The sequence below is a fragment of the Pseudoliparis swirei genome, chromosome 14 (genome assembly GCF_029220125.1).
Source record: "Pseudoliparis swirei isolate HS2019 ecotype Mariana Trench chromosome 14, NWPU_hadal_v1, whole genome shotgun sequence".
Taxonomy (NCBI): domain Eukaryota; kingdom Metazoa; phylum Chordata; class Actinopteri; order Perciformes; family Liparidae; genus Pseudoliparis; species Pseudoliparis swirei.
In genome coordinates, this window is record NC_079401.1 from 3037589 (window position 1) to 3063397 (window position 25809).

Sequence of the window (25809 nt, forward strand, 5' to 3'; positions counted from 1 at the left end):
CCTTTCATAAGTGTACACGGGTTTGACCGAGTCGTATAATGTTTTATATGCCGTTTCAGACGACTTTTCCATCCCAGAATGTGTAACGCAGGCTAGATGCTAAACGTTGCCACGACATAATGGCAATCAGTGACTTTGGTTGAAAAAGCATCTGCACAATCTTCAAAATCCCACAGTGTTTTGACCAGTCTGCCACTAAAAAAATACGCTGAACCCATTATGTAACACGGCAGGTCATGACTGAATGACCTCTTTGCCAGGGAAGGAAATGACATCACACTGTCCATTACTTCACCTAATGACATTTCCTTGGTTGTGTGCTTGCGCGCGTGTGTGTGTATGTATGTATGTGTGTGTGTGTGTGTGTGTGTGTGTGTGTGTGTGTTTACCTTGGTGCAGTAGAGCATCCAGACCTCGTACAGTCTCTCCTTGGATGCCATAGTGGTGCCCTGGACCCTCCGGCTGTGGAGTCCACCGAGGTCACTTCCCTGGCTGCCTCATGGTTTTCAGTCACGAGCAGAACCTCTTCTGCTGGCCCTCAGCCCCCAGCATCATGCCCCGTACCCCCCTCTCTCCTTTCAGACGTGTTCAAATGGATGGCAGGCGTGCTGTGGCACGAACCGTCCCGGGGTCTGTGCGGTCCTCGGAGAGGTCCTCGGAGCAGCCGGGCCCGTACTTCCACTTCGTTCGGCTCTTCTCGGAGAACCAGAGACGGTATTCGCGGCGGGGTTTGCGCTATCAACAACAACAACAACAACAACACGGGCAATAAGTTAGTTATCACGCAGGCGCAGTCGCGTTCGCTTTGCGAGCGGCGGAACACCTCCGGTAGCGGGTCCGCTGTGCGCCGTGAGCCGCCCCGCTGACCGAGGCGAGGTTTAAACGAGCTACACGGTTTGATAATGTCCGTGTGTGTCGCGCGCTGTGAGCTCGAGGCAGAGTTGCCCGTGCTGCAAACGGCTGTACAAGGCCCTTGGTTATCCTCGGCAATGATTAACTTACTGTTTCGGTCGACCTTACCTGACCAAGCTAACGTTAGCTCAAAGCTAGCTGTCAAAAAAAAGCCTATTTCTATTATTTATGTGTTCTCCCTTTCCCTTCCTCCTCATGCGACAGTAAAAGCCTCGTCCGCCCGAACCCCGCTCGCCTACCAACGTTTCATTCATGGATATAATATGAATATGAATGCCTGATACGGCGTATTAACGCCGTAAAGAGCTCTCACCTGTGTAACGAAAGGAACAACTGTCAGTGACGCCGTCTCCAGAGTTGTTGTAAATGCGTCAAGTTGCCGACGCTGACGCCGCGCATTCAACCGACCAGCAACTTCCGGTCAGAGTGCGTTTTGATTTATTTCAAAATAAAAGCCTGAAAAGACAAGAATGAAAATAACCCTACATATAGCAATGACAGGTTAGTGGTTTTAGATGTATTTTCCCAAAACTGTTATTTTGATAAAAACTGATATACTGAAGTGATTATATTATTTCTACTTGAGTCTGAATCGAGTACATTCTTAAATACGGTATATGCAATATATTCTATCATTGTACACAGTACAATGAAGCTGGCTTTCACAGGGAAATAATATGCCTCAATCTTGCCACAAGCCTGTGTCTCGTGCTACTAGTTTAATGTAAGAAGCACTGGCCTTATAGTTTGATTGTGTATAAAGATTGCACCAATCATTTATGTGTAATGGAGTTGACAATGGCGTGGTTAACCATACTTTAAAAGCAATTCACATGTTTTTTTTTAAACGAACTTTTAATTTGGTAGGAGAACCGGATACATAATACACTGCAGTAACTGTCACATAAAAAAACTACCAACCAAGTGAACATATTAGGCAGTTTCAAAATAGAATACGTCTTTATTTGTTTTGCGTATTCAGCTTAGTATAATAAAAAGTAAGGAAGCACGGAATACATGCTTCGCAATATTTATCATAACGTTTGGTGTGTTTGCGACTGTTTATCTACTTTACGTTGTCGATGTGGAGCTCGGTGGTTGCTAAGCGCTCCATCGGTTTGTTTTGATGTTGTATCGCCATCTAGTGCAGCGGTAGAGAACTGCCATTTATTATAAGCGTCATGGAGACGTCTTTGTGTGTTAAATGTGACGCGAGAAAAATGGGTTCAGAGAACCGAACACGCCAGTAAAGCAGACTTATGATCGAAACATAATTATAAATAATTAATAAACATAAATGAATCAGGGCCCTTGACTTCAGGAGGTACTTCACGAGGTTCCCGTCCAAACGCGTCTTCTGGAGGTCCACTGAGGCCTCAGCATCCAGGACGGTGTGCTGGTCCAGAGCCAGCTGGGGTTCCCCATCGAGTAATATGGATCACGTGACTGCATTTCACACTGATTTGATTAATTAACATGTGATCACTAATTGTCCTGGTTTAATTCATTTTAATTTAACACTGTGGTATGAAGCTCTTTGGGCTTCTTCTTTTTTTACATTAGAGGTGCTAAAACATTAATAATACAAGGTATTATTGTGTTATTTCCATTATTAATAAGCTGAAGTTAGAGCAACATGCTCCCCCCCCCCTCTCCAAGGAAGAAGTCACTTTTCTATTCACACAAAACTATAAAGAAAGCATTAAGGCTTAATAGGAAGTTTAGAAATCAAATGTTGTATATTCATATATAACATTTATATATATAAATATAAATAAAAGGCTCATTCGGCTACCATGTTCGATACGTAGTGTAGACACAGTTCTCATACATAGTACACTTCATCACAGTCACAGAGGGATCACGTATTCAGAATGCAGGTTCCATGAACACAGGAAGGCATCGCTGGAGAGGTCACAGTGGAAATATTCTCTTGGGACGACTCGCTGGAACGGATCGTTTCTAACTTCTACGTGGGAAACTAGCTTTAGTTTATCTGAATATTCCCGTCTTTTTAAAGGACGATACATCTGGTAAAACACTGTGTGCATATATGTTCTAACATAAAGCAAAAAACAACATTTACATTTTTGATCGTGGGAAATTTTCTAAATATTTTGGTAATAAAGCCTCAAGTTGGAGCAAACTAACTTTAGTTATGTTCTAATTGAAATACCCATATACAAGATATTCATTTTCTAAGAATTCAATAATTCTGTGTAATATGTTGGACTCATTACAACTCGGAAAACTTCCTGTTGACACAGTGCCCCCTGGTGGTGGCGGGAGAATACGCTATATCTGCACGCGGGTTGTAAATATGATCTCTTGTCCCTCAGTATTAATATTCATAGTCTGAACACATTAAAACACAGTCAAGGGAAAAACACCACCCTCGCATAGTCACTTGCGCCTCGGGGGTTATTTTAGGATGTAACTTTCTGATGTATTCAGATTCAGTTAACGAGATCCTCCATGTTTCAGAATACTTTACGAACCGGGACAACGGGGACCGTCGCCCGAGAAAATATGAAGAAGAATAAGGGCATGCGTTTCTCACAAATGGATGTTTTTAACTAAAGTAATTCAGGGGTGGACTTTTCCTTTAACTCGTAGTTGCATACATCGGAGAAGAAGTGTGCGATTATAAATCAACGGATTGTTCTTTTGTGCCGCTCCATTGTTATCATCGTCATCTTCATCATGGATCGTTCATATGCATTCCAGAGTGGCATCTTTGATCGAGCACTTTCTGACAGGCTCTGTCTGTATGCATCAGACAAACAGATTTAGAAAAACAACCACTACGAAGCTATTTTAAAAAATAAAGAAAGGCTAATAATACAAAATAAAAGCACAGTAGGATTTGGCCTTATTGCTTTGATTGTCTTTGGGTTTGTAGATTCTGGGGGCGGAGGCCGTGGGGTTAGGAGAAGTCCCACGCGGCCTCGGCGGAGGCCGACACCGGAGTGTGGCAGGACGGGTCGGGGGGGCTGGGTACCGGAGGGTCCTCTGGGCTGCTGAGGGGCACCGCTGGGTACATGAGGTTGAGGAAGCTGCCTCTGGTGTGCCTCTTCACCTGTCACAGAACAACAACCGACTTTGATGAAACTCGCTTAAAGTCCCCTGATGGACTTCTATGTGCTGTGCTGTTTAATGTGGGGCCCGAGAGGCCCGATGAACCCACCTGCTTGAAGAAGGCGTGTCTCAACAGTGTCGATGCGGACGGCCTATGAAGACACAAGAGAACAATCACTCGCATGACAGTCCGTGTGCTGTACAGGAATGCAACGAGGTGGTGTTGGTCAACCACCTGCGCTCAGGCTGCTGCTGCAGGCACAGCTGGACCAGGTTGTGCAGGGTGACCGAGTGGTTCTTAGGGGCGGGGCTCTGAGGTCGGTCGGCGGGAGGAGCGGTGGCGCTGTGCGTCATGCTCCCGGTGGCCACGCTCTCCCCGATGCCGGAGTCCACCCCGGACCGCGACACCTTCAGTCCCCCCAGCGCGCCCAGCGGGAAGGGAACCACATCCAGCAGGCAGCAGTGGGAGCCACGCAGCTTCTGAAGCAACATCTGGACGTGGGTAGTTGGGACAAGAACCACATTAGGGGCGGGGAGGCAAGAACCACATTATTTTTTATTCATATATATATATAGACACACACATTATTTTTATTTATTTATTATACATATATATAAATATATATATATATTATTTTATACATAAATATTTTTTTATATGAAAAAATATATATATATATACAAAAAATATTTATATATATATTTATTTTTTATATACAAATATATATATACATATTTGTATTTATAAATATATATATATGTATAAATATATACACTACCGTTCAAAAGTTTGGGATCACTTAGAAATGACTTTATTTTTCAAAGAAAAGCACTGTTTTTTCAATAAAGATAACATTAAATTAATCAGAAATACACTCTCTACATTGTTAATGTGGTAAATGACTATTCTAGGTGGAAGTGTCTGGTTTCTAATGAAATATCTCCAGAGGTGTATAGAGGCCCATTTCCATCAACTATCACTCCAGTGTTCTAATGGTACATTGTGTTTGCTAATCGCCTTAGAAGACTAATGTCTGATTAGAAAACCCGTGCAATTATGTTAGCACAGCTGAAAACAGTTATGCTGGTGATATAAGCTATACAACTGGCCTTCCTTTGATCTTGAAGTTTGTATAACAAAATTAATATTTCAAATATTAATCATTATTTCTAACCTTGTCAATGTCTTGACCATATTTTATATTCATTTGATAAATAAAAGTGTGATTTTTCATGGAAGACACGAAATTGTCTGGGTGATCCCAAACTTTTGAACGGTAGTGTATATAGAGTTGAATCACACGTTTCCGTTACCTGAGTGGGGGCCATTTCCTGGAAAGGCACTCTGCCGCTGACCAGCTCACAGGCCACGATACCGAGACTGTATATATCCGACTTCACTCCGTAGCCGTGCAGGTCCTACTGAGGGAAACACCGTAGAGGCGAGACGGGAGACATTAGGAATAAAGGAACCGACACCGGCGCATTCTTTCTGAACCGGGGGGTCCTGACCTGTCGCAGGAGTTCGGGGCTGAGCCAGGGCAACAGGGCGGGGCTGTGGTGGGGCATGTCGAACACCGCCCTCACCCTCTTACCCTCGCGCATCATGCCGTAAACACTGTGGAGCCCCGAGAGGTAGACGCGCCCCTCCCCAGACAGCAGGATATGACTGGCCTTCACCCCCCTGACGGGAAGAGGAACATGTGGACAGACATTAAGGTTTTTAAACACTTCTCCCCCCGCGGTAATGCAGATGTTGCCGCTAACGCTCTCCCGAACCGACCGGTGAACGTAGCCCATCCGGTGCAGGTATTCCAAAGCTTTCAGCGCGCCGTACAGTAGGTACGCGATCAGGGATTCACTCATTCCATCTGGGAAATATGTTCGCAGTAAGGTGTCCGCAGAGCCTGCGGGCAAGAGAGAGAGACAGGGAGAGAGAGAGAGGGAGAGAGGACAGCTGAGCTGGTCGTTCTTGCATCTGAATTTAGAACCACTGGAAAAGCATTTCAGCCCCGAGAAGTCTCTTATATAAATAAATGAGACTATAAAGAATGCCAAAACCAATAACGAGCTATTGTCTGTCCTTGTGCACTACATTTAATCATCATCAAAGGGACTTAAAGGGAAAAGCGAAACACTCAAAAAGTGAACGTCGGTAGCAGTGGCTGACCGTAGGCCATGAGCGGCGCGAGGACCCAAAGCCGGCAGCAGGAGCTGAAAACCAGGCGAGAGGTCAGCAGGTTGGGGTGGCGGAACACCTTGGACAGCAGGACCTCGTTCTGGGGTTTGGGACAGAGTGAGATGTGAACACACCTGGGTGAAACCCCAAAATAAGCTACAATCTGTACACATACGACCACGTGGTGTACGCCGCCAAACATGTCCTTCAAATGCCTCAGCGCCGGCTCACCATGAGCTGCAGCAGCTCCTCCTCCGTGCACTCGTCCAGGTTGGTTTGTTTGACGGCCACCGGCCGGCCGGTCGGGACGTGGCGCGCCATGTTCACCTGGCTCAGGTTGTTGAAGCCCCTCCCTGTGACACAGAGGATTTACTTCAAGCGAAATTGTCCCCCCCCCCGGGAGAGGACACTAGTTGCCTAACTGAAGTGCGCGTGGTGGTGTTCTCACCCAGCTCCGACAGCAGCTGGTAGTGAGCCGGCTCAGCTGACAGCCCCGTGATGTCATCGCCACCTGCCGGCCCTTGCAGGGTGTATTCAGACACGGAGCTCTGCAGGGGGGATGTAGATGCACGTATATTATGCATTTATATATATAATTAATGGATGAATGGTGATATGGTGAAGAGCGTCCGTGTGACACCTGTCTCCATGGCTACTGACCAGGAACTGGCGGCTGATGTCCTCATAGTGCTCCTCTGTGTCCAGGGTCTGGACTTGAGTGTGAGAGATGCAGGAACAGTCCTGGTGAAGGGGGGGAAGGGAAGAGGAACACAGGTCAGACATGACCTACAGGACATCGGAAGAGGTCGAGAGGCAAAACATGGGAGCTTGGGGACAGTAGCAGCTCCATCAGGGTTTCCAGAGAAGCCATCGAAAGAATATTTGACATCTTGTGTTCCTCAGAAAAACAGCATTCAATAATCTGACACACGTGTTGGTGCATCGCCACCATTGAGACTGATGGGCTTTGCTTCATCCCACACCCACACACACACACACACACATCTTGCTCGATGACAGCTCAGTTATAACGCACATCAAGAAAAGACAAAAACAAACCAGCGGGATATTCTTACCAAGAAAGACATGGAGTCCTCTCAGCGACCAAAACCACAGGCTCTGGCATCCACCCGCTCATGGGAGGAGGGAGACAAGGGGGGGGGGGGTGAGGGGGGAGGATGAGGCGCAGCGGTGTAACAGGAGACGAGCGTTGATCCCCACACCACACACAAACAAACACACACAAACACACGCACACACGCACGCACACACACACACACACACACACTAGACTAGACTAGAAAGCAGCCGGCGTCCGTCCTTCCCCAGCCATCCAGCCATCTATCCGCGTGCGGCTCACCTGGCTCGCGTCAGGTGATCTGGAGATCTGAGCACATGATATGAAGTTTACCAGTCAATACACTACACCCCCATTCGGTCGAGTCCGACAGAAGCCCGGGAAAACCGTTTGCCCCACACTCCCGATGAGAATGCGTCCGGGGACTCAAATTGAGTTAATTACCAGCCAACATCACTGACCAATCATTAGACTCAATTCCACGTCAAGGTTAAGATGACCTGCAGCCATTTTTGTTTAACAGACGCGACTGTTATTCAAACCCAGGGCTAATGTCGCCAGTAGCGAACAAGCAGTTGAGGTTTGGCTGTCCAGCTGACGTCAGTTAAAACAAAAAGCTCTTGTATTTACTGTCACGCTTTTGACTTGGAGTAACGTTGCGTTGAAAAGAAGTCGCTTACCGTGTCTCCTCTCGGCTGCAACTCGAGCGCCTCGACGTAAACAAGTTAAAAATACAAAAGAGAGCCTGATATCCTAAGCGACGTTTCGTCTATAAACTCCATAGTCTTTCATTGTTTTTTTCGCGAGCCGAATTATAGGAGCTGCGCAAAAAAGTACCGAGTTTTACAGTCGCTGACCTGCACGATATCCTCACGCGAAAATGTGATTTGTTTTCTTCTTTTCCTTTTGACATGACTTTTAATTTGACACAGACTACCGGCGCGGGTTAAACGCGTCACCGAGTTCACTGTCGCGCGCCGATGACGCGGGACGGTCGGCTATCTCCCTCCCTTCCGCTGCATTGTTTCAGTTCTCGGTGAAGGGATTGAAAGGCACCGCGTGTGAAACTGGAACAACAGATGCTGTGGAATAACACTGACACCGGGTACGTTTTTTATTTATTTATTTAATTTTACAATAATTGACATAAACATCCTTTTTTTAATGTCGGCACTGCTGTAAATGCAGTTTGAGCTCGCGAGGGCAACGCAATGACAAGCAACAGGGAAGCTGTCACCGTTACGTTAGCTGATGATGAACACCTACTACTACTAATAATAATAATAACAACAAAAAGAAGAATTAAAGGTTAAATTCAAGGATATTTTGATAAAAAGAACAACAACTACCTCCTACGGGTCTGTGGCTCATGCAACGGTAACGTGACACGTTAGCTGGCCTGCTAAAAATGTTTGTTTATTGGTGAGCTTTTTAAGATGCTAACCGTTATACCTAGGTGCATATAATAAAAACACGTATGCAATCAATGTTGGCTTTTTCCGGCTGATTGTAAAAGTCTCGTTAGTCAACGACGGATTCCAAAAGAGTGTTTATTAATAGAAAATCAATATGTTTCAGATATTGACGTGTCAATTCGCCCCCGTAACATTACAAAGCAGCACCCCGATTTCTATTGTTGCCAAAGAAACATAGACGGTCCTCTTTCAAATACGATTTCTGTAATGGTAAAACATCTTTTTAAAATAATAGTTTTTCCTATATTGAAGTCGTGCCGAAATGGAGAGCAGCTCTTGGTGATCAGAATGTTTAAATCTCTAAAAATCTCGGTTTTTCTTACGCAGTTTGGATTAATCAATCACGATGACGCATATGGAGGTTAGTGGTTCTGGGTGTTGGCAGCCAGTCCGATCAGATGAGTATTTTATGATGTTGTCGGTAATAATTAATCTTCTTTTGGCAAGGAATCCTCTGCTGATGTCTGAGGTGTCCGATTATGCAGTTAAAGCCTCTGGTCCAGTCAGAGTCACATGATACTTCCAATGTCCTCTTTAAAACAAAAAACAAACAAAAAGTCCTCTGGCCTTGTCCAGTTGGTCAGATGTTGACGTTTCTGCTGCTGCTGCACGTCGTCGTAGGTCACTCTGGATGAGAGCTGACGGGGTGAGACGAGATGGGAGAGGAGGCCTGTTACATGCTGGAGTAGTCAGGGAGTCCCCGGGCTCTGATGCGTACCCAGTGCTGCTGCGTGACTTCCAGGGCCGCTATCTGGTGGCCGTATAGCTTCCATTTCACACTTACAGGGTGCGATAATCTGTTGCCATCATTAAGTGGCGGTTTCCAGATTGAGACCCTGAGGCTTTTTTTTTTTTAAACACAGAAAGGAGTGTATAGATAATTTTGTGTTCGCTGTATCACAAACACATTGTGTCTGTCTGTGACTCATGAGATGACTCGCACGCCTCTTGGTCAAGATCAGCCGCGGCATTTTAAATCACAGGGGGGGTCAAGCATCCTGAGAGACGTTGCTATAGAGACATAAGTGGTGCAGTGTTTCTTTACCCGGCTCCTACTGAGCTATTTAGGATGATTTAATAAACGCAATATGTTGTGCTCAGATTGCCCTCTTATATTCATTCCATTATATGTTGCTAATGGGTCAGTAACAGCACATTTGGGCAAAGACATTAATCTCCTTTATGGAAAAAATGATTTCAGCTTCAGTGTTACGCAAGCAGAGGATGAGTGTTGCCCAAGGGCTCGTGTCTTTCCACAGGCGTGGCTCCGCCCACCCACACATGTCTACGGTCAGGGATGCAGACGGTTATGGGATTGCATAAACCTGCACGATGTCGTTTTGTAGCTGTCGTGAGTGGAAATCTCCGTCCGCTTAGCACAGATCTGACAGGTTAAGAGCAGTTAATCCTGAAATCAGCTCTACAACATCGTAAAGGAGGATCCAGTGAAAGATGCTGAGCCAGTTTGCCGAATGGCCTTTTTTAATTAGAGTTTTGAATGTTTCCTGCGGCAGCGGGTTATTCAGAACTGAAGAAACTTGGCAGTGAAAATCGACCAAATTACAATATAGAATCTAATTTCCCCCCCAAATCCTCCAGTGGGAGTTAATCCCTTGAAGAGAGAGTGCAGCCCGTCTCCTCCCTCCATCCCGTTAAGCACCACAGCATTTCCTGCAGAGACACTCAACCGGATGTGGGCGGGCTCTGACCCCTCGCCCCCCCACCCCCCTAAAAAACGTGACGCATGGAAGGAAAAGGAAATACACAGCAGCATGTTTCCCACTGTGAATGCAGACGTAAGACATTAAAAGCATCGCAGCTTCTTGAGATTTTAAGGCTTTGCTGATGTCATTTTAAGACGCCAGACGTAGGTGTCCAGCAGCGTAAACTGCGGGAGGAATTTTTCTTTAACTTTCTTCTCTTTACAGGACCTAATTTGACTTGTAAACGTTGTAAATATCTTTGTTTCTTTGGCGTCTAACGCACTTCTCCCCTCAGGTAGAGGTGTGCGCGGGCACCACCCGTCAGCGCGGGGACAGGATGTGATGTCACGTCACAGCGGTAGCGGCTCCCGGGTCCAGCTTTGTGCTCGCGAGCGGGGGCCCGACTCCCCGACTCCAGGGTCAGGACATGTTTGAAGTCAAACCCCGGCGGGCGGTGGAGAAGAAGGAGTCGAGCACGGAGACAGGTAGGGCGTCGCAAAAAGTGTGTGTGGGTGTGTACATTCTCAAATATTATAAGTACAGTGTCCAGGCGTCTTGCTTGTTGCTGTGGTTACCCCCGTTTTTCCCAGAAAACCACATGTTTGTTCAAGTGGAATGACACGCACACACACGTACGTACACACACACTCGCTCTCATCTCACTGCACAATGTTGACACATAACATGAAAGCCTCGATCTTCTTTTTAATGTCACGCATCACCAGTATTCTAGCTCCGGTGAATATTTATAGTGTTTATAGTTTTCAACGCGTCCTCTCCCACAGACGAGGGTCTGGGCAGCAGCGGCGGCGGCGGGAAGCGCTTCGGCTCGCTGGGCTCCGGCTCGGCCGACTCCGGCTCCGTCTACCTGTCGGACAGCCAGGACTGGGCGGTGTCGCCCGGCTGCTCCCCGGAGGAGGGCCCCGCGCCGCACAGCGTCATCTCCCCGGTGCTGGCCGAGGAGGCCTTCCGCTACATGAGTAAGTCTCACTTTGGGGGGGGAACACACACACACACAGGTTTTGTTTCCGTCGTGTACAGGTCACGTATGAGAGGAGGAGGACAGTAAGGGAGTCTCTGCGTCCGGAAACATCTGCTCCACTTGTGCGCTGTAGCATCAAAGCTATTAATAGCGCACTCGGGAAGAGGCGTGCCGATGTCCGGGCGCCGCCCCAGGAGAGAGGAGCGAGCGCGCGGGGGCTTTGTACGGAGGTCAGACGGCGCTGACGGCCGCTTCGATATTCCAATCCTTCCAATATGCGATGCATCTCAAGTCCGTCTCCAGTGTCTTGTGTCGTGTTGTGAAACAGGACCAGGACGCGGTCGGACCCGGCGAATTAAAAAAGAGAGATGCCTCCGTGTTATTTTTAAACCGCCGGTGACCTCTGGACCTCCGGCGGCCTCAGGTTGCCGGACGGCGGCTCGCGTCCAATCGGGCGGCCGCTCCCCTCGCAGCGCAGCCCGCGTCGATGTGTTCAGTCATTTTTCTTTTGTTGTCGTTTTTTTTTTTAGAGTTGCCGCTTCTTCTTTGAACAGGTGGAAGGGGCGGCGCCGGCGACGCCCACTCAGGTGCTCAACAATGCGGACCGGACTAATTGATGTGTAGATTCTCGGCGCACTAACGCGTCGACTCACTGAAGCTCTCCGACCCGCCCTTCTTTTTACTTCCTGTCTTTCCTGCCCCATTAGTCTGAAAACCTTCTGAACTCTTTCCCCTTCTTTTCTCTCTCTCTCTCTCTCTCTCTAGCGTACCTTGCCTTGGAGCCCTCTTCCTATTCCCCCCCCGACTCTCAGGGCCTCTCCAAAGGTATCTCCCTCCCTCTCTACCTGCTCCGCTCCATGTAGCTCCAGTGTGTCTCTGCTTGTTCACATGGAGAGAAATTAACTGAGTGTGGGTCTGCTGGGCGGCTTTATAGCACCATATAGTGTGTGTGTGTGTGTGTGTGAGTGTGTGTGTTGTGGCTCCATTACATTCAGACCACACGCAACCACATTGCCATCTCCGAGGGACACATGGTAGACCCACGAGGTCACGACTCAGGAAGTGGCTGCTTGTGGTGTGGAACGTTTTGATTAGGTCGCGAGTAAAGTGGAGTAAAGTATGTTTGTGTGTGTGTGTGTGTGGCCTGATGGTAAAATGTCCTCTTTCTGGACAGTCCTCAGTGCGGATCGCGTGGAGCAGATGACCAAGACTTACAATGACATCGAAGTGGTCTCGCACCTCTTGGCGGAGGTAGGTCGCCCGCCGCCGCCGCCGCTCGCTCGGGACGAACTCGTGTTGCCGCTTTGCGAAGCGACGTCTGATTGGTTCCTGTGCTCTCATTGGACAGCGGGACAGAGACTTGGAGCTGGCCGCTCGGATCGGTCAGTCCCTCCTGCAGAGGAACCACCTGCTGCAGGAACGCAATGAGGCCTTGGAGGAGCAGCTGGCCCAGGCCCAGGACCAGGTAGCTCACACACACACACACAAGGTCAGATTTCAGCTCACACAGTAACTACCACCCCCCTCCGTCCCTCCCATTGTCCAGGTCCACCAGGTGCAGCATGAGCTCGGCAAGAAGGACGAGTTGCTGCACATGGTGGCCAGCATCTCGGAGGAGAGCGAGACCGACTCCAGCGCGTCCACGCCGCTGCGGCAGCCCTGGCCGCCGGGGGGTCACACGGCCGCCGCCGCCGCCGCCCTCGGCCAGCTGGAGTGTCTGCAGAGCAAGCTGCAGGATCTGGAGGAGGAGAACCTGTCGCTGAGGTCCGAGGTACGAGTGGGCGGCGGTGGGACGCGGGAGCTTTAGAACCGTGACGGCGTTTTTTGAGAAGATTGTGTGGTTACCGCGAGGCGCTGACTGGCTCCTCCCCCTCGTCACCACTCCAGGGATTTCAACTGAAGAGCGACACCGTCACCTACGAGGAGAAGGAGCAGCGGCTCGTCATCGACTGCGTCAAGGAGCTCCGTGAGTGAGACGGATTTTTAACGTTCTGGCCTTAAGGCTCCATTTTAACTTTTGGTGTGTGTGTGTGTTCCAGGAGAGTCCAACGGCCAGATGGTGTCCCTGACGGGCGAGCTGTCCCAGAAGAACGAGGAGTTGCTCAGACACCAGGAGGAGATCTCTCAGCTGCTCTCCCAGATCGTAGAGCTGCAACGCAGAGTGAAGGAGGTGAGGAGCTGTAGGGGCCAGCTGAGGCCTGTAGGGACCAGCTGAGACCCGTAGGGACCAGCTGAGACCTGTAGGGACCAGCTGAGGCCTGTAGGGACCAGCTGAGACCCGTAGGGGCCAGCTGAGACCCGTAGGGACCAGCTGAGACCCGTAGGGACCAGCTGAGACCCGTAGGGACCAGCTGAGACCCGTAGGGACCAGCTGAGACCCGTAGGGGCCAGCTGAGACCCGTAGGGACCAGCTGAGACCTGTAGGGGCCAGCTGAGACCCGTAGGGACCAGCTGAGACCTGTAGGGACCAGCTGAGGCCTGTAGGGACCAGCTGAGACCTGTAGGGACCAGCTGAGGCCTGTAGGGGCCAGCTGAGACCTGTAGGGACCAGCTGAGACCTGTAGGGACCAGCTGAGACCTGTAGGGACCAGCTGAGACCCGTAGGGACCAGCTGAGGCCTGTAGGGGCCAGCTGAGGCCTGTAGGGACCAGCTGAGACCTGTAGGGACCAGCTGAGACCCGTAGGGACCAGCTGAGACCCGTAGGGACCAGCTGAGACCCGTAGGGACCAGCTGAGACCCGTAGGGACCAGCTGAGACCTGTAGGGACCAGCTGAGACCTGTAGGGACCAGCTGAGACCTGTAGGGACCAGCTGAGGCCCGTAGGGACCAGCTGAGACCTGTAGGGACCAGCTGAAACGCCGTGGACTTGGGTCTTGACTTGGGACTTGTCGTGGGTCTTGATGGTCTGTTTAACTGTGTGTGTGTGCGTGTGTGTACAGCTGGCTCTGGAGAAAGAGGAGCTGAGGATCCACCTGCAGGCGTCCAAAGAAGCTCAGCGGCAGCTCACAGCAGAGGTACGGAGGACTCTGACCTTTATGGACCTTTAACTTGAACTAACATGTAAATGTTTGACAGCGTGCAGCAGATTAATTAAATCAGAAATCCTTTAAATGACTAGAATACTTTTTTAAAGATACAATTAAACAAACCATTTGAAAGCATTTTTTCATCGTTTACATGCCTCATTAAAAAAAGTGGTTACAAATGTTTAATAAGTAACCATGGTAACTTAGTAAATCCATGAATGGGTTTAGAAATGAATTCAATAATTATATTTACAAATTAAACAATGCATTTAAAGTCTGATTTCATGCCTAATTCAAATATCTATTTCAGGGCTTACTGCATACGAAGTCCTGTGAATAACAAGTGTGTGTGTGTGCGTGTGCGTTGCAGCTAGACGAGTTGGCGGACAGGAATGTGGAGTGTGTAGAGATGCTCCACGAGTCCCAGGAGGAGATCAAGGAGCTCCGCAGTAGAAACACGCCCCTGCTGGCATGCACCGGCACCTCTCCCACGGCCTCTACCCCATGGTGAGACCCCCAAAAAGCGCATCCACCATAAAGACTTAAACTATGAGCTTAAATATAACGTGTGTGTGTGTACAGGACTCCCTGGCAGCAGAGATCGAGGGCACCATGAGGAAAGAACTGAGTGTGGAGGAGGAGATCGCCACTCAGGACCAAAGGTCAGAAACCCAAACGTCACCACTGAAGAACCCCATTGTTCCGTTGACCCATTGGGCCTGGGGGAGTCTCCTCTGGACCCCCTTAGACCCATTGGGCCTGGGAGAGTCTCCTCTGGACCCTTTTAAGCACGAGGTCCAGGACCGGGTCTCTGACCTCGTGCCTCTTCTCCCTGCAGGGTGTCCCAGAAGCGAGTCTTCCAAACGGTCCGCTCCATCAACGCCTCGGCGCCGTCACGGCCCGCCTCGGCCACGCCCCCCATCCCCGGCTCGGGCCAGAGCTCTCTGGTGATGACCGCGCAGCCCTTCACATCCAATCAGGGGTACGTCACCACTAGCCCCGCCTCCTGTGTTGCGAGCTGGAGGAAGTCCCTCGCTCCGCTTTAGTAATCCGCGCGTCCTGCAGGGAGGAGGTGCCGATGGGCCAGCCCGGCTATCCGGGAGGAACCGACCTGACCCGGGCCCTCCACCGGCTGTCGCTGCGGCGGCAGAACTTCCTCTGCGAGCGGCGGTTCTTCCAGGCGGAGCGCGAGAAGAAGCTGCGGTCCCTGGAGGGTCCGGAGGGCGACGGGGGGGGCAGCGGCTGCAGCAGCTCGCCGGCGGCGGGCAGCGCGGCGTCCTCCTGCTCCAACCTGTCGGAGCTCTCCTTCGGCGGCGGCATCTTCAGAACCTTCCTGCCCGAGAAGCTGCAGATCGTCAAGCCCATGGAAGGTAACGAGGTTTAACGGGTCCAGAGGAGGCTTAGGGACTGTAGGGGACTCCGTGGTCTGGACTTGAGACTTGATGTGGGACTTGGTGGTCTGGACTTAGTGGACTGGACTTGAGACATGTGGGACTTAGTGGACTGGACTTGACATGGTGGTCTGGACTTGGTGGTCTGGACCTGAGACTTGGTGATCTGGACTTGGTGGTCTGGACTTGAGGGTCTTCATCCAGGACCTGTTGTGTGGACCCCACAGGGTCCCTGACGCTGCATCACTGGCAGCAACTGGCCAAACCCCACCTGGGCACCATCCTGGACCCCCACCCCGGGGTGGTGACCAAAGGTTTCCGCCCACTGGCCCAGGACGCCGTGTACTGCCTCTCTGACATGGAGGAGGACGAGGAGCGCGGCGGCGTCCTGGAGAAGGGGGCGGCGGAGCGCGGCAAAGAGGAGGAGGAGGAGGAGGAGGAGGAGGGGGGCGGGATCACCTTCAAGGTGCGCTTCACATCCACGCCGGAGGAGAGGAGGGAGAGGAAGCACTTGGCCCCGCCCCTCCCCCCCACCCTGCCCGCTTCACCCGGGACGCCTGCCGCCTGCCCCTCGGTCACCGAGAAACCCCCTCGTGCCGGCCCGACCGTCGTCCAATCACAGAGTCCGATTCTTCTCGTCTCCACGTCTTCTCCCGGTAAGCGACGTGTCTTTAAGATTCAGGGTTTTATCGTATTTATTGTCGATCGTGAACGTGTCGGTCGTTCCCTGATCTGTTGTGCGTTCAGTCCAAAATCCAGGGAAGTGCCAGAGCTCCACCTTCTCCACCTACACCATCACGACGTGTAGCATCCTGCACCCGAGCGACGTCACACAGGTGACCTCCAGGTGAGGGCGGAGCCTCGGCCGCGTGTCCTGGCGACGGCGGGGCTGTCTTCTCACGGCCGTCTTCCTGCTTTGCAGCTCTCAGGCGTCCCTCATGTCCAACACGCCCAGCTCCATGAGGACCGGTCCCAGCACCCCGGTGACGCCGTGCCGACTCAGCCTGGGCGACTCCTTCCCCTGGCGACGCCCCTGTGTGCCCGCCGGCGGCCTGGCCCAGCTGGTCCTGGAGAGGGGCATCTCCGCACAGGTCTCCGCCGAAGCCCCGCCTCCGTCCCCCAAAACCGCACCCCGGCAGCCGCTGTTCCGCCTCCTCCCCGGCACCCCCCCGAACTCCCCCACCCTCCCGCGGGCCCCCTCCTCCCCGGCGGCCCCGGAGGCGCGCAAGCAGACGGCCGACAACTTCCTGGCGTCGCGGCCCGCGGAGCTCTTCCTCCAGGACGTGTACGGGTTGAACCTGGGCCGCGCCCCTCACCCCGACCTGCCGAGTCCCTCGCGGGAAACCGCGCCCCGCGTCCCGTCTGCCAAGCACGACCTCGGCTTGGTGGAGCGGCTGCGGCGGCTCGGCTTCTCCAAGGTGCTCCGGAGCGCCGAGTCCGAGGCGCCGCGCCAGGAGTCCGCCACGTTCGTGGCGGCGGGCGGCGGGAGCCTCCTGGACGGCCTGAGGCGCAACCAGAGCCTCCCGGCCATGATCGGCGCCCGAGCGGGGAGGTCAGCCGGCAACCCGCCGCCGCCCCCCCACCCCACCTCCCTGGCCCTCTCGCCGCCACCCTGGGGAAACCCGGCAGAGCGGCGGCGTCTCGCCTCCGTCCCCCACGCCCCGTCGAGTTCGACGAAGCGCTGAGGGGGGGACGAGGAGGCGGCTGGACCACGAGAGGTAGACACGCCCACCTCTCTTTTACAACCCCCCTCCTTTTTAAAGCACAACAAACGAGGAATGGACCATTTACGCTCCGTTGCCGTGCCGACGCTCGCCACGACGCTAGTAGAGTGGGTCGCCCGGCGGTTCTGTAGGTGCCGGATGCTCAGGTGCAGGGATGGGAGGGGGAGGTAAGCGGTTAACGAGTACGTGGACGAAGGTTTGCGGATGTAGAGGAGTGGAGGTGGAGTTATGACGAAGGAGTCGGAAGGGAAAGTAAGTGAAAGAGAGAGAGAGAGGCTGAGCATCCGGGCTGCTCCGAGGGTTCTGGAGCGGGTCAGAAGAGCTTCAGGCTGTAATGAAATCGTATCGCGCTACAACCATACCTACAAGTAAAGCCTGCACCTGGGAGGGGCCGTGGGGCCGTGTGTGTGTGTGTGTGTGTATACATCAGTTGCACTCAAGGTTGTTTTCATTTTGAGGATCACCGATTGGTTTAAAACATTTCACCCTTGGTTGTTTTTTTGTTTTTCTAAAGAGAGAATTTTGATTCCGTCCAGTGAGACATTGGAGTCGAGTTAAAGGAGGAAAGCGCTTCACACTTTATTTAGTTGTAGATCACATTGTTGATATGGTTCACACACTGGCCAGCAGGGGGCAGTGTTCCTGCAGCAGAGCATAACGACAGTTCATCCAAATGACTTGTTTATATCCTGTAATTTCAGCTTTTAGATGACGTCATCCCACCAGACCTCCCGGTCCGCCATCGCACTTTAACTTTTTGTGTCTAACCTTTTGTTTTAGTGACACAACTATTCAAAGTATACATATAATAATAATAAACACATGAGAACACTGTAAAAACCGTGGCTAACATTTTGACATGTTTTAATGTGCTTTCCCGCAGAAGGGCAATCCAAACGAAACCAAAAGTGATGCTTTTATATTTTTCAAGGAACGAAATACAAATGTGTTTGTGATTTTTATGCAAAAAAACTTATTGAACAAAGCTTTTTTTAAATTTAATGTATGTTTGTCGAAGTTTAAAAGGGGAAAGAAGGCACTTTTAGATTAGTTGTCATATCCCCTGTTTATCCAGTAAAGCAGGAGGTTCAGGTGTGTGTGTGTGTTTCTCATGCCTCCCCTTTAAGGTCATCGTCCTCTGTAAACTACTCATGGCTATTATTCTGTTGCCTCTTTTTTTTTTTTTAAAGCAATGGAAACAAAACTGCCGACTCACCTATCGGTTTATTACTCGTACTTTTCGTCAACGCCATGTCGGCTCAAACTTGATCTCGCCGCTCACATGGCGCAGAGCTTGATGCTGTCGGAGCTGGAGCTGAACTGACCCAGGGCGAAGTCCAGCCCCACCCCGACCCCGCTGCCCACCCCGAAGGCGGCGTACAGCGGCTGCGTGAAGTTGGCGTGGAAGCTGTGCAGGTGCGTCATGCTCTCCGCCACGCTGTAGAAGGCCAGCGTCCCCGTGGACTGGTCCAAGTAGAGGCCCAGGCGGGGGGAGTAGGTGACCGGGATGTCCCGCTTCTCGTTGTCGTGCATGGCCGAGCAGCAGGCGTCCGACAGCTCCAGGGTCCAGGACTGGGCGTTGTAGCCCAGCCCCGAGCGGGCGGCCGTGCCCTTCCTCGCCACGGCGCCGTAGGTCACGCCCATCGAGGATCCCCGCCCCCGCCACTCCACCTCCCAGTAGCAGCGCTGGGCGCACAGCGGGCTGACGCACATCACCTGGGTCCAGCCGTCGAAGCGCTGCGGGGTGTCGGGGTACGGCTGCGCCGCCGGCTGCAGGGTGGCTTTGGAGTCGCCCTCGGCGAGAAGCAGCCGCCGGTGGGCCGTGTCGGCGTCGAGGGTCAAGGTCACGGCGTCTGGAGGGGTCGACGGACACGGAGTCACGCGGAGAGGACGCGGTGACGCTCAAGAATGGTGGGCATTGTTCAGGGGAAGTAGTTTCTACTCACACTGCAGGAAGTCCTCCCGGCTCCGGGGCTCCGGGGCCTGGATGCTGTCCAGGCTGATCTCCCTCACTGGGGGAAGCAAGACGACGCGTCGGATCACGGGAAATCAAAACGGGGTTCCATTGCACGCGTTGCTACTCACGTGCAGGGAAAGCGGGCGAGTGCATCGCAGAGACCGGGGTGGGCAGGTCCAAGAAGAGGCCCGGGTTAACTGTGTGTGGGGGGGGAGGGGTTAAAACTCAGTCTGTATTGCAGTGGTTTGACACGTATGAAGGCCATCTTACTTTCTGCCGGTGTTTCGGACAGTGCGGCCATCCCCCCTGTCGAGAGGACACGGTCGTATGAACAAGAGCAGAACTCAAACTCTACTGGGATCATGTTGAACACTTGTGAGATGTGTTCAGAGTTGTAAATATCAGTGTGTTGCTGGTTAAGAGTAAACGAAGATTTAATGTCCATGCTCTGAGTCTGGACTCACATGGGTTTCCTCCCTCTGACGCCGGGGTGGCCGCGGTGGTGCCGCGCCGATGGGAGCGGAACAGGCTGCTGATGGACGACATCCGGCTGAAACCGGATCCTGGGGGGGAGATGGAGGGGGAGATGGGTGTTAGACTCGCGCCTGAACCTTTCTTTTGTCGGTGGCAGCAAACGGCTGGTGTTGTACCTCCGGATGGAGCTGGAACCGGGCTCGGGGCCGGGGCTGGAGTCGGGACAGCCAGGCTCTGGCTGGACCTGCTCCAGAGAGACGGGGACTGAGACTCCTTGCGGCTGGGAGTGGGGCTGGGTCTGGGACTGGGAGTGGGGCTGGGTCTCGGCTTTGGGTTGGTCTCCCTCACTGTTGGGAGGACACGGGACACATCAGATCAAAGGGGGGGGAGAAACAATTCTTACAAATACTCCGATTACAACTTTGGGAATGATAATACATTCTCGCTCGTTGAACTATGAAGTAATGTGATACTTGACTGAAGTCAAAATGATTGTTATGTATTATTATTAAAAGATTATCGTTTTAAAGCAGCACGATGGTATTTCACGCCACGTCGTCGTCCGGGAACACACCCGTCTCCCGCTCCTCTCTCCTCTGCCGGTCTTGGAGTCTGGGCGAGCTCATGTTTCCTCTGTCTGCTACAAGGAAGAAGCAGATGGCAGATGTCACACACACACACTCTTGTGCTGCTCCATCACAGGCTCATTCAGTGTTTCTCGGCCTCACCTCTCGGGGGGGCGTCTCTGCTCCTCACGTCTTGACTCTTGAGGCCGATACCTGAGGTGACACGATGTGAATTAGTGAAGTTTGAATATTGCCTCCACTCGATATATACATATATATATTGCCTCATGTCCGTTCACGTCACCTCTTCTGTCGGCGGCCCGCACTCCTCCCACCGTGATGCTGGGCGTAGCCGCTGTGAGACCAGACAGGACACGGGGATTACGTCACGCTTGATTATGATAGAGGTGGAGAGGTGATGGAGACACGGGACGTACCTGGAGGACGGCTGCTTGTGGTGCGAGGGCCCAGACCGAACACTGGAGGGGGAGGGGTTAGTATTTATGAAATAATAACAAATAAACAAATAAAAATCCTCTATTCAGAAATGTAAAAAAAAAAAAAACTCACATTTTAAAATCCCTCCTTTCGTCCCTGCGTTCCGATTGGCTGGATGAGACAAGAGGAAGTTGAGAAAAGACGACTTTCTTATCTGTGTGTGTGTGTGTGAGAGACTTACAGTCCTTCAGCGTGAACAGAGTGACGTCGTTGACTGGAAGAGAGCAGAGGAGATTAGGTGAGGACGCGACGAGGAGATTCAAGATTCAAGATTCAAGATGTTTTATTTGTCACATACACACACAGGGTGTGCAGTGAAATGAAAGTGGCAATGCTCAGCAGGAATGTGCAAGGGCAACAAGTACACACTATTTACAATAAAAAACAACAACACAATATTTACAGTAAGTGTGTGTGTGTGTGTGCCTAAGAGGGGCAGTTGTGTGGGTCTATGTGGGGGTCCTGGTGAGGTCGGAGTTCACAATCCTGATGGCCTGAGGAAAGAAACTCCGTCTCAGTCTCTGTTCTTGCAGCGTGACTACGGAGGCGCCTGCCTGACCGCAGCAGCTGAAACAGTCTGTTGTTGGGGTGGTGAGGATCCTTCATGATCCTGCCGGCTCTGGTTCTGCACCTCCTGGTGTACAAGTCCTGCAGGGTGGGCAGTGTAGTTCCAATAGTGCGCTCAGCCGAACGCACTACTCTCTGCAGAGCCTTCCTGTCCTGAGCGGAGCAGTTGCCAAACCAGGCTGTGATGCTTCCTGTCAGGACGCTCTCTACAGCTCCAGAGTAGAAGGACTGAAGGATCCTCTGGGAAACTTTAAATTTCCTCAGCTGCCTGAGGTGGTAGAGGCGCTGCCTTGCCTTTCTCACCAGAGTGTCTGTGTTCGTTGACCATGTCAGATCCTCGGTGATGTGGACTCCCAGGTATTTATACCCGCTCACCCTCTCCACAGTAGTCCCGTTAATCCCCAGTGGTGAGTACGTCCTCTGTTGTTGTACCCTCCTAAAGTCCACAATCAGCTCCTTAGAGAGGAAAGGAGGCGTGGGAGGCGGACCTTGCTTGGTGATCTTGCCCAGCTCCTGGTTGCACAGGTCCTCCACCCGGTCCCGGAGGTCCAGGATGGCGTCCCGCATCGGCTCAAAGGACGCATCGGGGTTCACCGTCACGGCCGGCAGCTCGCCCGACTCCAGCGGGCTGCACACCGACTCGCATCCCTGATGGAAAAAAAGTTATCAAAATACACAAAGATCAGATTCAAAAAGTATATTTATTTGTTCAAATGAATGTTAAATAGATCCACGAATAAACTCATTTAAAAGGGATTTGAAAATGTTCATCAAAGCAGATCTAGACCCACAAATAGTTGCAACACTATTGTGATTTTTAGTGGAAATCTGTAAATAAGTAAAAAAACGCAAAAAATATCCAAATATATCAATAAAAGACTTAAACGTGTATTTAACATCTATTCATCCTATTTATTATTAGGATCAGACTGAAATCATTCATATTTTTTAGGGGGCACTTGTTTTCCCGCTGACTGAAATCCAGGGGCATTTAAAAATAAATTGGGGGCACTTTTTGAAACTTGTGAAATAACTTTGTTCTAAAATAATTATATATTCATGCTTATAGTATATGAGCAATTGCCATACAAATGGCAATAATAAAACTATTAAGCAGTAGTCTATAGATTCAAATAGTTTTCTGAGATTTTTTTTAACAAAAAACAAACAGAAAACATTAATCAGACGATCATATTCAATTGTATTCTTATTTGTGGTTATTGTTATAATTCTTTTTAAACAATTATAACTCGTTTTTTAAATTTTTTTATAATTCAAAAATTATATTTATAATTGTTTTGTGTTTTACCTAACTAGTACAGGCAGTACAGATAGGACACACACAATAAAGAACAATAACAAAACGCTATTAAATTATCAGAATTATTAGAGGAAATTATGGGGGCATTTTTTGCTCCTCTTCAAGTAATGTCAGGGGCAACATTATATTTCTTAGGGGCAGTTTTGCCCTTTGCCCTCTTGTGTTTCCGACACTGAAATGTGCACATGGTGCAGTTTAGAAACATGCTCAAGTCCCATGGGGCCATTAAAACCCGATCAGCGGGCCCTCAGTCGGCCCGCGTGCCGTAGTCTGGACCCCCTCGCCCCCCTCGGGGCGGCCCTTATACCTCCAGGTAGCGGATGTTGTCCTCGCAGAGCAACAGGTCTCTCATCTGCGTCTCCCTGCTCTTCAGCTCCTGGACCTCGGCCTCCAGGCTGTCGACCACCTCCTGGGCCTGGCCCATCTTCTCCAGGCCCGCCTGCTCCAGCGCCTCCTCCAGCAGCTCCTGCAGCCGCTCCACGGAGCGCTGCAGCTCCGCCAACGTCTGCTCCGTGTCGCCGTGGACCCGCTCAGCGGAGCGCTGGGAGGGAGGAGGAGGAGGAAGAGGAGGAGGTCCGATTAAAAAGAAACCGACTGAAATTCTGGTTTTGAGATGACACAATCCGTGAGAACCCGACCGACCTTCATCCCCTCCATCATCTTCTTCATGTCCTTCAGCTCCTGCTCGCGGACTTTCAGCCTCTGCTGGGTCTCAGTCTGCATCTCCGACAGCACTTTCTGAAAGAAAAACAAGATCCAAAGTGTGTGTGTGTGTGTGTGTGTCACACAAGAGGACAACGTGAGAAGGTGGAGCATTGTGATTGGACAGGAATGCAGTTAGGAATGTTCTCAGCCCTGGAGGAGACAAAGGGAGAGAGAGAGAGGGGGGGGGAGGAGAGAGGGAGGGGGAGAGAGAATGAGAGAGGGAAAGAGGGAGAGAGAGATGGTGGAGAGAGAAGGGGAGGGAGAGAGAGAGGGGCGAGAGAGAAGCACAGTATACCCCGCTTGTTCTCTATCCAAGAAATTAAACTCTCTCAGATAATATTTACTTATTTTAAAGACACACTGTCTGAATATACATGTGGACCTCCCCCTCCACTCAAACACCCCCGGTGTGTGCGTGTGGTGTGTGTGTGTGTGTGTGTCGGGGGGGGGGGTCTGGTCCCCGGCCGCAGCATCCGCCCCCTTTACCTGCTTCTCCAGCCGCTCCACCTTGGTGGACACGCACTCGTGGCCCTTGTGCTGGTTGCTGGTGCAAAGCCAGCACACGAACATCCGGCACTGGCGGCAGTAGAACTCCTGCAGGTACTTGTGCTGCGCGCAGATCTTCTCCGCCAGGTCGGCGGTGGGCGCGATCAGCTCGTGCGCCTTCAGGGCCTTCTTGGTGGAGTGGGGCTTCAGGTGCGCGGCGCAGAACGAGCTCATGCACGACAGGCAGCTCTTGACCGCCGCCCGCTGCGCCCCTTGGCACATGTCGCACGGCACCTCCGAAGAGGAGAGGGAGGAGGAGGAGGAAGAGGAGGAGGGCTTCCCTTTGGCTCCGGACGAGGAGCGAGCGTTGCGCATGGACTCCCGCACGTCGGCCGTGCGGGCCCCTTTGCGGAGCTGCTCCACGGCCTCGGCCAGCATGGTGTTCCTGGACAGGGAGGGCTTGGGGTTGAAGGACTGCCGGCATTGGGGGCAGCTGTAGCCCCCCTTGGGGTCCTCCTTGCTCCAGTAGTCCTTGATGCAGCCCATGCAGTAGCTGTGGCCGCAGGGGATGGTGGCCGGGTCGTTGGGGAGGTCCAGACACACCGGGCAGTTGAACTGCTCCTCGGTCCACAGTTTGGAGCTCATGGCGGGGTCCGTCGAGGAGGAGAGACCGGAGAGAGAGCCGAGGGAGAGAGTCCGATGAAGGAGGGAAGCCTCGTCTGCACTGACGGGAATCAAGTTCTGTCAGCCAAGGTGAGAGCAGGGAGGGGCGGGGCCAGAGCCGCCGGGCAGGTATAGAGGGGCGGGGCCAGAGCCGCCGGGCAGGTCGAGCGGGGGAAACGGGTGTCGGTGGAAACCCGCTAAAGGTGTGTGAAGGAACTGGTCGTGATGTCATAGGGGTGTATTCAAGATTCAGATCCTTTACTTTAGTAAACAAATCAAGACTATCAAAAAAGCTTTCAGAAACTGAATGTTTAAATCCTATTTCAGCGAAAGCAGAGAAGAATATGCTTTAAATGTTTAATATGACAAAGTTGAACAAGGAACTGTGAGTGTGTCCGAGCTGCGTTCATTTAAGTTAAATTATTAGATTGATCGTCATTGAAAATAAATTAAACTCGTGTCCCAATAATTAAAGTTGGGTTTAACTCTCAGACCTGTGGAAAAAGTCCTATGTGGGGATAAAAATGATGTGGACGGCTTCTTCCTCTTCTTCCTCCTTTGAGTTCTTGAAAGGCCTTCTATATAAACGCCAAGAGAGCCCACAGCAGTGATTGCAGACGGCCCTCTCCAGTAAACAGTCGTCATCATGGTCCCCGTGGGTCTATAAATAGATTTACACTGAAACGTGCCACAAGATGGGAGTGTTGCACCTGTTTAGTGGCTACTGCGCATTAAAAGGTCATTAATGTCCATTATGTGGAGAAATAACCAAATGTAGACGGAATTCACGCTGTTGCATCTATTCTACCCTATAGCCAAAGAGTGTCTAACTGCCAAAGAATGTTTAACTGCCAAAGAGTGTGTAACTGTAAGAGTGTGTAACTATAAGAGTGTTTAACTGTAAGAGTGTTTAACTGTCAAAGAGTGTCTATCAGCGTCTTATATAAGAAGTTAATGTACAAAGTAAAGACATCAAGAGGGGGCGTGGTCTAACCGACACATCTAAAGCGAACCCGGAAGTAC

The 25809-nt window shown here is 51.3% G+C and overlaps 4 protein-coding genes across 7 annotated transcripts in view; 1 reads left to right on the forward strand and 3 right to left on the reverse strand.

Moving 5' to 3' along the window:
• nbeal1 (neurobeachin-like 1) overlaps positions 1-735 on the reverse strand; it is a 29158-nt gene extending 28423 nt beyond the window's left edge. For both annotated transcript variants that reach the window (XM_056431730.1, XM_056431728.1), the window contains exon 1: positions 390-735. In XM_056431730.1, the coding sequence (XP_056287705.1) occupies positions 390-440 (51 nt within the window). In that variant the 5' untranslated portion in view covers positions 441-735. The remainder of the gene's footprint in view (positions 1-389) is intronic.
• Positions 736-2629: 1894 nt separating this feature from the next.
• stradb (STE20 related adaptor beta) lies at positions 2630-8193 on the reverse strand. Of its 2 annotated transcripts, XM_056430875.1 has the most exons (13): positions 7928-8193; positions 7527-7556; positions 7246-7296; positions 6830-6910; positions 6618-6717; positions 6401-6522; positions 6161-6269; positions 5774-5897; positions 5503-5674; positions 5305-5409; positions 4226-4482; positions 4100-4142; positions 2630-3991 (listed from the first exon to the last, which is right to left on the reverse strand). In XM_056430875.1, the coding sequence occupies exons 3-13, from the start codon at positions 7255-7257 to the stop codon at positions 3839-3841; spliced, it is 1278 nt and encodes a 425-aa protein (XP_056286850.1). In that variant the 5' UTR covers positions 7258-7296; positions 7527-7556; positions 7928-8193; the 3' UTR covers positions 2630-3838. The 2 variants fall into 2 exon arrangements, with proteins under 2 accessions (XP_056286850.1, XP_056286849.1); XM_056430874.1 differs by having other exon boundaries at positions 7246-7556.
• A 56-nt stretch (positions 8194-8249) lies between these two features.
• On the forward strand, positions 8250-18403 carry trak2 (trafficking protein, kinesin binding 2). Its single transcript, XM_056430871.1, is given in 18 exon segments — positions 8250-8352; positions 10721-10910; positions 11211-11405; positions 12173-12232; positions 12582-12658; positions 12756-12872; positions 12954-13178; positions 13295-13373; positions 13447-13577; positions 14348-14422; positions 14805-14889; positions 14892-14941; positions 15017-15096; positions 15273-15416; positions 15500-15804; positions 16053-16481; positions 16573-16672; positions 16748-18403. Coding segments are annotated over 17 exon segments (2973 nt in total). The 5' UTR covers positions 8250-8352; positions 10721-10852; the 3' UTR covers positions 17511-18403.
• Positions 18104-24778, reverse strand: trim25l (tripartite motif containing 25, like). 2 transcript variants are annotated; one of them, XM_056430873.1, is made up of 16 exons: positions 24124-24778; positions 23575-23670; positions 23240-23473; positions 22100-22259; positions 21226-21258; positions 21117-21155; positions 20984-21025; positions 20851-20901; positions 20709-20759; positions 20555-20620; positions 20157-20327; positions 19971-20069; positions 19777-19812; positions 19635-19703; positions 19496-19561; positions 18104-19402 (listed from the first exon to the last, which is right to left on the reverse strand). In XM_056430873.1, exons 1-16 carry the CDS (start codon positions 24766-24768, stop codon positions 18828-18830), a joined length of 2433 nt encoding a protein of 810 aa, XP_056286848.1. In that variant the 5' UTR covers positions 24769-24778; the 3' UTR covers positions 18104-18827. The 2 variants fall into 2 exon arrangements, with proteins under 2 accessions (XP_056286848.1, XP_056286847.1); XM_056430872.1 differs by having other exon boundaries at positions 19971-20327.
• Between the last annotated feature and the right edge of the window lie 1031 nt (positions 24779-25809).

Bases quoted from the DNA above. Each gene is read 5' to 3' on its own strand.
- stradb (XM_056430875.1), bottom strand. The intron at 5,898-6,160 runs GTCAGCCACTGC...TCTTGCCCGCAG, and splicing joins CGCGCCGCTCATGGCCTACG to GCTCTGCGGACACCTTACTG. The intron at 5,410-5,502 runs GTCAGGACCCCC...TTCCCTCAGTAG, and splicing joins GCCCCGAACTCCTGCGACAG to GACCTGCACGGCTACGGAGT.
- trim25l (XM_056430872.1), bottom strand. From the start codon at position 24,768: ATGAGCTCCAAACTGTGGACCGAGGAGCAGTTCAACTGCCCGGTGTGT. The intron at 22,260-23,239 runs GTATAAGGGCCG...TTTTTCCATCAG, and splicing joins ACAACATCCGCTACCTGGAG to GGATGCGAGTCGGTGTGCAG. The intron at 21,156-21,225 runs GTAAGTCTCTCA...TGTCTCATCCAG, and splicing joins TCTGTTCACGCTGAAGGACT to CCAATCGGAACGCAGGGACG.